We start from the raw sequence: 11,958 nt of genomic DNA, 5'->3' as shown, positions 1-11,958 counted from the left end.
ATCTCTATTGTACAGATTAGCCCAATGTTGCTTAGCACTTAGGCAAATATGTTATAAAACCAAAGAAGGAAAGGGCTCAACTTATTAAAAGATTAATTCCATATAACATTAATATATTAACTTATTTCCAATTCTTCACTTCAATAATTAACATTTATATTAGCTATCATTGCATATGAAAAAGTCTGTTAAATTATTATTTCAATTATTATCACAAAGTCCTTCATATGAAACTAGTCCTGGTGAAATGAATATTCCATTTCACAGAGAAGAATAATTTGACAACCTTGCCTAAATAAACAGACGATTCCCTTCCTTAAATTAATCACGTCAACTGTTGACCGCCCTCTTAGTTCACCTTACCATGCCAATCAATATTTTCAATCTCTTTGTCATTAAGGCAACTCATTTGCATTAGTATTAGATTCGTTGTTTAGTTCAGGCCTTTTTTGTATTTCAACTTGCAGTTTCTCCATAAATGTGGGATCAATTTCGCCTATTTTTTTGAGGAAATGTTCCTTCTGTTCCAGACTCCACTGTATAAACCATTCTTTAAATAATTTCACCTGAAAAATAATTTATATCTAATGGATAAAAGCAAATAATGCACATAATTCTTACTCTACATTCAAATAAGGTCATTGGCTTATCTCTAAAATTCATATTTCCAATGTTATTTACGATGCCGTTCATGTATGCTCCGTAAGCATAATTTTCTGCTAATATTGGCAAAAAATCTGTTCGTTGAAATTCACTCCATTCCTTGAACCACTGTAATAAATATCGTATTTGAGATTCGTTACTTATTGCCGACATGATATGGGCCCGCGAGTCGTTAATTTAACATTGGTTTCGAAAACCAACAGAATTACTAAAAAAAATTAAATAAAAACGCTCTTGAAACTGTGAATTTTCTACGAAGTAGGTTAACAGGTGTTAACTTGGAATCATTTTTGTATTTGACATTTTTGTTTCTGGCATATCATGCTTTCACGGACCACAGATATTTCAATCAATTAACTTTAGCTTCCAAGCCGTTAATCGGAGGCCTGATTAGCTAGATTTCTGAATACACTTGAATTTCTGATTAGTGAAAATAATATCGTAGACAGTAAAAATTCCTGCTTTGTTTAATGTTTTTTAGTTAGTTTTTTAATATTTCAACAAAGAAATAGCAAAATGGATCTTGTATACCTAGCTATTAAAAAGCAAATAGTAAAATTAGTTCCCCGATTATTAGCAATAAAATATACTTAGTTTTATTTTCTCAATATTTTTGCAAGTACGGAATTCAGAACTAATATTTATAAATGCATTGGTTGGCAATGCTGATGATATTACAGTATAATCTCTGATGACCGATGGCGCTTGTTCAAAAATAATATGAAGATAATTTGTAAGTTTCAGTATTTTGTGCTTTGGCGACTTGTGGTTGGCGACCAATTAATTGCGTAATTGCATTTTTCCGCACCGTTCTAAAAACATTTGGTAACCAGGTTCCTAGGTAACGCAGACTGTTATTTTCAAATGTTTTTGTGCGGACAAAACTAAAAGTTATCTAAAAAATCAGCTTTACTTCAAAGCACAGCTATTACGATAGAAAACTGCGCGTGCAAATATCTAGTGGTTTAAGAATGAGCGATGTGGTGATTCTCGTTTACAGAATAGTAGCAGATGCTATCGTTTCGGTAGTAAAAAACGAATTTAGACCGCATAATGGGAACAAACCAGTTAGGACGACCATCGCTTTAACAAATAAAAGATTTGATTCGAGTACATATGTTATAAATGGTTTAAATTTGAGCACGCCCTATTTTAATTCTGATGCATCCGTCGTGATCGAAGAATTAAAAGAAAGCTCGAAGGAAGTCGACACGGAGGGGCACCTGAATTTTCCTTCCTTGATAAGATGTCAAAATTGTGAAACTAATTTTCCGACGAAGTACCAATACCAACGACATCAGTGCCAGTTCAATATCGAGAAAACGGTTGTGAGAGAGTCCGCAGATCGCGAAGGCTGCGAAAGCGTCAACAATAAGCACGATTGCGGTATTTGCGGCAAAAGATTCGTGACCAAGAGTAATTTAGAACGCCACGTGGCCGCGCACGAAAACATGACATTGAATTCGTGCGAGCATTGCAAAAAGAGTTTTATCAGTGAGAATCGTTTGCGCATACACCAAGAGAACCACTGCAAGAAAGGCGGCGACATTTCCAAATTTTACAGAAGCGACGTGACTGTTTGGAAATGCACGAAATGCCACGAGGTATTTTCTTCGTTGGAGATCGGAACTTACCACAGTTCCGCATGTTCCGAGACAGTTTGCTTCGGACAAGAGTATAATGTCCAATCGGGAAACAAGCACGTGGAAAAAATACTGACGGAAATACTGTTGCAGTGCGAATTCTGTAACCGTACGTACTCGGACAAGAATCTGCTTCTGATGCACCAGAGGACACATACGACCCAGAAGAACTACGAGTGCGTGAATTGCTCCCGAATATTTGATTCGTACGTGAGCGCGTCTACGCACTGGTTGAAAAAGTGCTCCGAATTCGCTAATTTGTTCTACCTACCGAAACTAACATTTTGCGAATACTGCAACAGAACGTTTAAGTCGCACGAAATTCTCTACAGCCACAAGATAAAGAAGAAGCACTATACGCCCAAGTTGCATTTGTCGGTGAATAATGGCTGCCAAAATAAAGAAAATATTAATTCAGCTAACAAGTGTGTTGACAATAAGGAAATCGTGATTAAGCTATTAGAAGACGTACTGAAAGAGTTGGAAATTCCTACCGAAGTTGCCGACAATAATGGAGGAAAAATTGATAATCTTACGAAAATGCCTTTGGTAGAGGTGAAGCTAGAACCGACAAGCGAGACCAATAGGTGAGATTGCACTTTTTTATTCAATTTTGTCACCTGAATGGCACAACGTGATTACTTAATCTTACAATTAATTAATCGTACGTTGGTGTGACCCATATGGCTACTAGCTGTACAGGAACTTACGAAGCAACTATGAAAAATAATTTGAGAAGGTCCATTCAACTTGCGCATACACGATATGTAAAGCCCTACTTTTAAACAATGACCTTGCAGCATTCAAAAACCAACATGGCCGTTGACAGATCGTCAATAAGTTTGGATGCGGCATTTTTACGGAGTATTTTCTCAAAATATGGCTAGATCTCGATAAATGTTCTGTGAAAACGAATTAAGTGTGAGGATATCACTGATTAGAAAGAAAATGGCGCAACATTCAGGTTAGAGGGAAAAATATAGAGGCATGGGCGCAAAATCATTCTCTTCTGCGGCGCATCAATTTTTATCGTAGTAGGGCCACTATATTATCTAATAGCCATATGGTGTGACCAGATGAGTTTTATTTTATCAGAGATTTTCGGGATTTGTTAAATTATCTTAGTGGCCGTTTAGAAAGTTACGAAATTCCGAGTCATTTCAGAAAATCAACAAATATTTTTAAGAATGGTAATTTTCTTCGTTTTATTCCATAACAATTTTTAAAATAAATCGCACGTTGCATTGTTACTTTTTCCTCTTCTATGGTTGTTAAAATTTTTATAAAAATTAATGCGAAAATGAAAAGGAGTCCAAATAATAGAGTCACATTTTTTTTACTTATTACATAGGTAATCCAGAGCGTAAAGATTTCAACCTCGGATCTACTTTTTAAACCGTTAACGCAAAAGGCATTCCAAAACTATTTATTTTATATTTTTAGAAAAAATATTGAATTTGTCTTCCTTTCTGGCATAAATTGAAAACATGAACGGAAATTATCTACAAATTGATGCGGTACACAGAATAAGTGTATGAAATGCCGTGATGCTGGTCGGAATAATGCAAGCAATATACAGGGTGTTTCAAAATTCAGTACTAAGGGCCTAATCATCAGAATATGAATCAGATGATTTTGGTAAAAGTTTTCAGTGTCGTCCCTGAGGGTAATCTAAATCATGGAACGGTACTGAGTTTTTCCAGATTTATTAATATATTAAATCAATTAATCTAAAAAAAAATCTTTTTGTATTTCTACTTTCTCATGTGTGACTTATTAAAAAAAAATGAAAATCGAAAATGCACGAGTAGAGAACAGTCCCACTTTCTCATTTATAGATTCAGATTTTTCAAAAGATAAATGATATGATAATGATCATAAATAATTGCTTTCCATTTTCAAAAAATGTTAAATTTAGTAATCATGCTTATTTATATGAATAAAAGATATAAAAAAATAAAATAAAATAAAATATATAAAATAAATAAAATAAAATATATTGTGAATGGACCTATTGATTTTAGTACAACCCTAAATCTTTAAATTTATAAGACACTCTGTATGGGATGCGATAATGGGGATTGTATATAAGGAAACACACAAAATTTTTTTTTGTTCAGTTCATTCATTCTCATTTCTTGTAACTTCTTAAGGAAATTACTTTTGTAAATTCTAAGAGAAAAATGAAGTAACCAAATTTGAAAAATATAATTTTTTTGCCAGTTTTGAAAATATATGGATATGAATCTTACAGTAGTATATTGTACAACAAGTTTCATAACCGCTGTTTTTGTCACGAGTTTCATTTGGCACGAACGTACCAAGTGCTTAATAAACGAGCTACGAAGAAGTTTATCGATGTGCCGCATAATGTGCTTTTTCTAAGATCATTAGTTTTTGGGTATATTTTTGCAAAATAACACGAATACACACGTCATGATCGCTAGAATTGACAACGTCAAAATATTAACGAACCTGACGTCTGAAAGAAAAAAATCTGTTATTTTTTGGCATTTACTTTAATATTAACTGTAACATTTTATTAATCTAGCACTGACACAGACAAAACACTATCCCACTTGAACAGTGGTTTTAAAATAATGTTCCATAAAATCATTGGGAAATTCGCTTATTTTTTCTTAAAATTTTTGTGAAATCCGTGATATCATGTATGAAATCTGTAAAAAGCTTACCATTGTGGAAAATCTAGAGGGTGATTTTGCCTTTATAATAAAAATTAATTTAATTATGGTGATCAATGAGATATTGCGATTGTGGGAAATTGGTAACGTTGTACTCCCGCATTTTTTAAAGTCGTTTTTACAAAAGATGAACTCTAGCCACTTCTGATTAGTTCGTAAGTAAGTATTTATGTGATATACAGCGTGTCTTACTTTTGACGTTTTGGGAAAACGGGACAAAGAAATTGGCGAAAAATTTTGTCGCCTATGTTTTTGACGCGGTACAAATTTGATTTTTTAAATGGCACATTTTACCATTTTTGTCCCCGTCGTTACTTTCTGATCATTTCTTGTCATTATCTATGGAAAGTCTGGACGGATTAAAATGCGACCATGTAAAAGGTTTCTATTGGTACATACTTCCTCATATTCACGTGTTGGTAGTTACGTCTCGGTAAACTTTTTACATGTTCGTATTTTAGACCGTCCTCATTCTCCACAGGTAATAAAAAATAAATTTAGAATTTAATTTGATTATTTTCATTGATTTCAGTTCTTTTTTATTTACTTTTTAAATTTCGTTACTAAAATATTTGTTTGTCAATGCAATGACTATCAATTGTTCATAAATACATGTGTCACATGTCATAGCTACCTAACACTTATAAATATATTATTTTGTAATATAAAGGGCGATAAAGAAATTATCTTGTACATGGCAGAAGTTGTTGTTGTTGAATATGAACTATAGTACTCAAATTGCAAACATTGCAGCCAAAATTTCAGCGTTCTAAATTATAGCAAATTATGGAAAATAATTAATATGTCAAGATACAAGGGGTCTCATTTACGAAAATCAAAGTTTTTGCTCCTTTTTGATACAAGAGGCAACATAAATCGTTAGACGAGAATCAAAAACCTACGTGGTCAAATTTTCAGCAATTGCTACATCCTGTTTTCCCAACACGTCTCACATTTTTTCAACTGTAAGACATAATAATAATTTTACTTATTCCGCTTGAGTTTTAACGATAACTTTGTTAAAAAAACGACAGAACTGAACAGTCAGCCGACAATAAGGATAAAAAATCCACCGAACAAATGATGCAGCGTCAAAATTGTTCTGGTATCAGAAAATTTAATTTATTGTCGATGTCGCCGGATTGGGCGCTTCTTAAACTGAACGTTTGAAAACTACGGAGAAAGGCTGAATTCTTTCTGAACGTAAAGGATCCTAGTGTTGGTATCACTGGTTCAGGCATGATTTTGTAAGGAAAATCGTCGTTGTATTGGACGAACCGATTGGCATAATTTAGCAGTAATACGAACGACGCCCGTTTATGATCAGCGATAACTGAGGTTATCGACGTGAAATTCGCTTCCCGTATCTGATCTACTAGGGTCTCGGTAAACCCCTTCGTTGTAAAAATCGAACACAGATCGCTGTGATCCAACTCCTCAATAGTTTTGATCAGATCGTCGTACTTGGGGGTTAAAAAGATGTCAGTACCGCTCCAACAACTATGACGTAAAAGAACCAGCCAATCGCGGTTACTCGTAAAGATCGAATTCTTTGAACGGCATAGTCATGAAGCGTCCGTAGTATACAAAAATTGAATTGGCTATGTCGCGGTTTTTGAATGCCATAAAATCTACACTCCTAAAGCTAATATGACTACTATGGACGACAGAAATATCTTGTTACTTTCGAAAAATCGATGAGATACCGAGAAAAAATCATTTCTCCAAGATGGTATGTGCGATTAAAAAAATTCTTTAACCAAACGACGCGCAAGATCCGGATCAAAAACCTTTATTCTTAATGATTTTTTAAAAATGTACAGGGTGCGTCGGTAATTTGCAAGAAACTGAAAATTGAGCTCCCGTCCGTTGTCAGTTTCTTTCACATTTCTGTATAGCGCGTATGGACAGCTAAGACTTTTGTCTTTAAGGTTTTTATATATTGTACAGGGTGTTCGGAATATTCTGTGCTATATTCTAAAACGTCATAGGTGTCTCAAATATGTAGTCATCGACTTCAAATTTGGCAAGGAAGTAAAAGTCCGTAAGCACATCTAAACAATAGAAATTGAGCGTAGTGAAATGTCACCAAATATATATTTTTTAAATTTGAAAAATTTTCTTTGCTTAACTTGTCTTCCAGAAAAACATGATTTTCTCAAAAACCATTTAACCAATCGGCAAAATTTTAGAGCCAGAAAATGCGGAAGATCCAGGGCTATGACTTTTATTTCAGACATTTTCTCGATTGTATGCAGGGTTTTTCAATTATAGACAAAAATCTAAAAGACCATCAAAATCGTTCTTTTCGCTATTAAATTATTAGCCGTAAATCAAAATTCGTGAAAAATATGGCCAATTGGTTTAAACAGTGTAATAAGCCACACCGAGAGGTAAATTTTTTGTATTTACATACGCTGTTCGAGATATTTGAAAAAATCCAAATGAAAGTCATAATTTCTCGCCTTCAATCGAGACGCGATGACGTCATTGATTATTACGGCGTACTGCATGGTTTCAGAAAACAAGTATTTTCTTGAAAATCACTTACTCTATTGGAAAAAATCATACACCAGGACACATGGGAGATCCAGGGATATCACCCCTATTTGGAACATTGTTTGAATTATATACAGGGTGTGTCGATTATTGGCAGAAAATCTTAAAGTTCCTTAAAATTTCCGTTTTTGGGGCTAAATTATTGGCCATAAATGAAAAACTGCTAAAGATGGGATAATTTGACTTGAACAGTATTGTAAACTGTGTCGAGAGAGAGTTTCAGATTTTGTCAATTATACAGGGCGTGCGAGATATTTGAAAAAATATCATTCGACAACGCTATTATTTGTACAAATTTTAATATTTACCGAAGTTTGCAGTAACTTTGAAGTTCGCAGAGATGTGAAGGTCACTTTACACAAGGTGTATTCACAATAAAATGATATCGATTTTGCGAAAGTTCCATAGTGGTCCGCAGGAGCACGATAAAAAAGCAAGTGTCCCTCAAGGACAAAATCCCCGAATTGGCTTCCTTTTGAATTTAAAATCTGGTCCGCGGTACACTCTCCGAATTTTCCCCGCTCAACGACGATTTTTCGAAAGCAATCTTGTTACTTTCAAAAATCGATGAAATTGAATTTTCGAAAGTATCTGCGCTCGTATAAAAATTTTATATCTCGGTAACAGTAGATCCTATGGGATCGCGGTTGGTACAGAAATGATCACCGTCGAAAAAAAAAATTTTTTTTGTTCGTTCTCCGTTCTTGTCTTTTGGTTTTTCCAGAATAAGTTTCGAACCGTTGGAGTTACAAAATTAAAATTGCCTTCTTTTTAACCCTTCACGAGGCACAAAAGCGGAAATTTAAAGGATCTATTAGAATTTTTTGCCCACAAACGACGTACCCTGTATTATAATTAAAACAATGTTCGAAATAGAGGATAGATCTCCTTAGTTTCCTGGTATCCGAATTTTTCCAATGGAGTAAATAGTTTTCAAAAAACTAGTTGTTTTCTGAAACCATGCAGTACGTGGTAATTGTAAATGGCTTCATTGCGTCTATATTGAGGGCGGGAAATGGTGATTTTCATTTGGATTTTTTGAAATATCTCGAACAGCGTATGTGATAGACGAAAACCGTAAATACAAAAATTGTGGCCCCTGATACGGCCTACAACACTGTATGAACGGATTAGCTATTGTTTGTACGAATTTTGATTTACGGTGAATAATTTACTCTCTAAAAGAACAATTTTCAGGGTCTTTTAGATTCTCAATTATAATGGGAACCCATTTTTGAATTTGCCGCGAACTCTGTATATTCTTGAAAAAATGTCACGAATAAAGGTTTATAGAGCCGTATGTGGATGTGATAATTTAATATGAACGGTATCCTAAACTATGTTGAGAGAGAGAGTTTGAGGTTTCGTCTATAATACAGGGGACACAAGATATTTGAAAAAATATAATTTTAAATTGCACTTACCAGTACAAATTTTGATATTTACCGAAGTATGCCGTAAATTTGAAGTTCGACGAGATGTGAAGGACACTTTATACAGGGTGTATTCACAATCAAATTACATCGATTTTGCGACAGTTCCATAGTGGTCCGAGGAGCACAATAGAAAAGCAGTGCGCCCCTGTACAACACGAAACTGCGAAGCTCTTTCCTTTTATTTATTTATATATATATATATATATATATATATATATATATATATATATATATATATATATATATATATATATATATATATATATATATATATATATATATATATATGCTGTGCGGTTTGCATCCAGTTTTTCTTAGCATGTCGTTGAATGTCATCTATCCATCTCGCTTGCCCATCGCCATCTGAGACTCACTATCCGCTCTACAACGTCATAGACCCTTGTTCTTCTCCTTATCTCTTCGTTTCTGGCTCTTAGGCTTACACCCAGCATTGCTCTCTCTCTATTGCTCTTTGACAGACTCGGAGTCGATTTGCACTGCCCACTGTAAGTGTCACAGTCTCGAGTCCGTATGTTGTTACTGGGGATACACATATTGTAGAACTTCTTTTTCAAATTCACTGGTATAGTCGGGTTGCGGAAAATATAGCTTAGTTTCCCGAATGCTACCCAGGTGAGATTGATTCTTCGGGTGATCTCTGTGTCTGATTTTCTTTCCCAAGCTGGATGTTGTGTCCTAGATATATATATATATATATATATATATATATATATATATATATATATATATATATATATATATATATATATATATATATATATATATATATATATATATATATATATATATATATATATATATATATATATCCCTTGACATTTCCTAGCTCGTGATTTTCAATGGAGACTTTTATATTGCCAGGGCTCAGAAGTTTAGTTTTTTGGAGGTCTATAGCTTGGGAAGCATCTTTCAGTTCTTGAATCATTGTTGTCAGCTCATTTGTGTTGCTGCTGAAGAGAACGATGTCGTCCGCAAATCGTAAGTGGTTGAGACGTTTTCCGTCTATATCGATACCCTTCTCTTCCTATGATAAACGTTTGAATGTATCTTCAATAGCTAGGGTAAATAACTTAGGTGAGATTGTGTCACCTTGCCTAACGCCTCTTGTCACTGGAATCTTTCCGGTGATCCAGTCTTCATTGATTCTTACATGTAGGGTGGCAGTCTCGTAGATGTATTGAAGTAAGCGAGTATATCTCAAGTCTACGCGGGCATTGTTCATTGCATTCATCACTGCCCAGATTTCGATTGAATCAAACGCCTTCTGGTAGTCTATAAAGGCCATGTGGAGTACTGTCTGGATATGGTCGATGGTGTTGTAACCTTTTCCGAAACCGGCTTGCTCTACTGGTTGGTAGAAATCAAATTTTTGGCTCAGGCGGTTTGTGATGATTTTGGTTAACAGCTTATAAAAAACAGATAGCAGACTAATTGGCCTGTAATTTTCTATGTTCGTATTGTCGCCTTTTTTAAAAGGAAGAACGACTTCTGCATTTTTCCAGGATTCTGGAATCCTACCTTCCTCGAGGCATTTATTCAGTAGAATTATGAGTGCTTTTTTGAGTGTCTCTCCGCCCATTTTAAGCATCTCGCTTGTGATTTGATCCTCTCCTGGTGTCTTGCAGTTTTTGAGTTGTTTCAGAGCTGCTTCCATTTCGCCATTATCGACAGGTTCCAGTTCTTCTGATCCTACGTTCATAATAGAGTTTGTCTTGTCATATCGATCTTGGTTTGGGTTTGCTATTGATTGGCCGTATAGGTTCCGATAGAAGACCTCGACTGTTCTGATAATTTTATCCATTTCAGTAACAACTTCCCCTCGGCTATTTCTCATTTTCTGGATGGTTAGTTTGCCTTTCGATTGTCTAGAACGAAGAACTCTCATGTTCCCGTTGTTTTTGATAGTCTCTTCGATCAGTTTTGTATTCTGCATCCTTTGATCTCTTCTGATTGCCTTCTTAACTCTTTTGTTGAGTTCTTTGTAGTTCTGTGAGCCTCTGTTGGTGTTTCTGCGTTCTTCTATAAGTTGTTCTGTTTCTAGGCTGAATTTCGAATTTTTGTGTTTTGTTAGTCCAATAACTTTCTTTACTGCTGTTGGAATACTGCTGTTAATTTTTGTCCAGAGTTCGTTTAATTCCAGTTGTCTTAACTCTTCTATTGGTAGTTTCGCGTTTATGCATTGGTTGAACTCCTTCTCTTTCTGGCTTAGCTCGCTTATGGTGGGTCCAATATTTCTTTCCATTTTGCGTTTCCTTTCTAATCTAGTGTTAATATGAAGCTTTGCTCTAACTAGCCTATGGTCGCTACCAGTGTTAAAGCGGTTGATAACTGAGACGTCTGAGCACATTCGCTTGTAAAATGTGTTCATGCAATATAAACGTACTTTGTTAAGAAAATTCAGCATTGTTTGTCCTCTCTGATTTCGAGTTCCAAGACCTAAATTTCCGATATAGGGTGGGTCTGCTGGGGATTTGCCTCCTATCTTGCCATTAAAATCACCAAGTATAATAGATAAGGTGGAGTTTTCTGAGTTTTTGGCGGTAGATAAATCTTAATAGAATTGTTGTAATTCCTCATCGGTCGAAGTGGAAGTAGGTGCATATGCACAGATAATTTGAAGACTGATAATTCGTTCAACTTGAGGGTCACGTATATCACTCTGTTTGATATAGATTCAGTCTTGTTGACTAAGTGTTTCTATCTTTTGTGAATTAGCAGAGCTACGCCGCCGATATGTGAATTTGTTTCCGAGTTCTTCTGGAATAGGAGGTGTCCTGATCTAAGGATGGTAGTCGTTTCGCCTTTTAGCCTCTTCTCCCTAATTCCAAGGGCGTCCCATTTTATGTTCTTTAGTTCGTATTCTAAGCAGGCGAGATGTTCTTCACTTCTCATAGTGCGGATATTATAATCTCCAGCATATAGAGTTTTGTTTGA

General features: G+C 35.0%; 1 protein-coding gene across 1 annotated transcript in view; it reads left to right on the top strand.

Moving 5' to 3' along the window:
• The first annotated feature begins 1,448 nt into the window (after positions 1 to 1,448).
• LOC132708105 (zinc finger protein 62 homolog) overlaps positions 1,449 to 11,958 on the top strand; it is a 29,565-nt gene continuing 19,055 nt past the window's right edge. Inside the window, exon 1 of the mRNA XM_060680228.1 lies at positions 1,449 to 2,893. Within this exon, the coding sequence (XP_060536211.1) occupies positions 1,635 to 2,893 (1,259 nt within the window). The 5' untranslated portion in view covers positions 1,449 to 1,634. The remainder of the gene's footprint in view (positions 2,894 to 11,958) is intronic.

This window comes from Cylas formicarius, unplaced genomic scaffold (genome assembly GCF_029955315.1).
Source record: "Cylas formicarius isolate icCylForm1 unplaced genomic scaffold, icCylForm1.1 PGA_scaffold_10__41_contigs__length_53128322, whole genome shotgun sequence".
Lineage (NCBI taxonomy): Eukaryota > Metazoa > Arthropoda > Insecta > Coleoptera > Brentidae > Cylas > Cylas formicarius.
The sequence above is the reverse complement of the archived record's forward strand: the minus strand, read 5'-3'. Positions and strand labels throughout refer to the sequence as shown.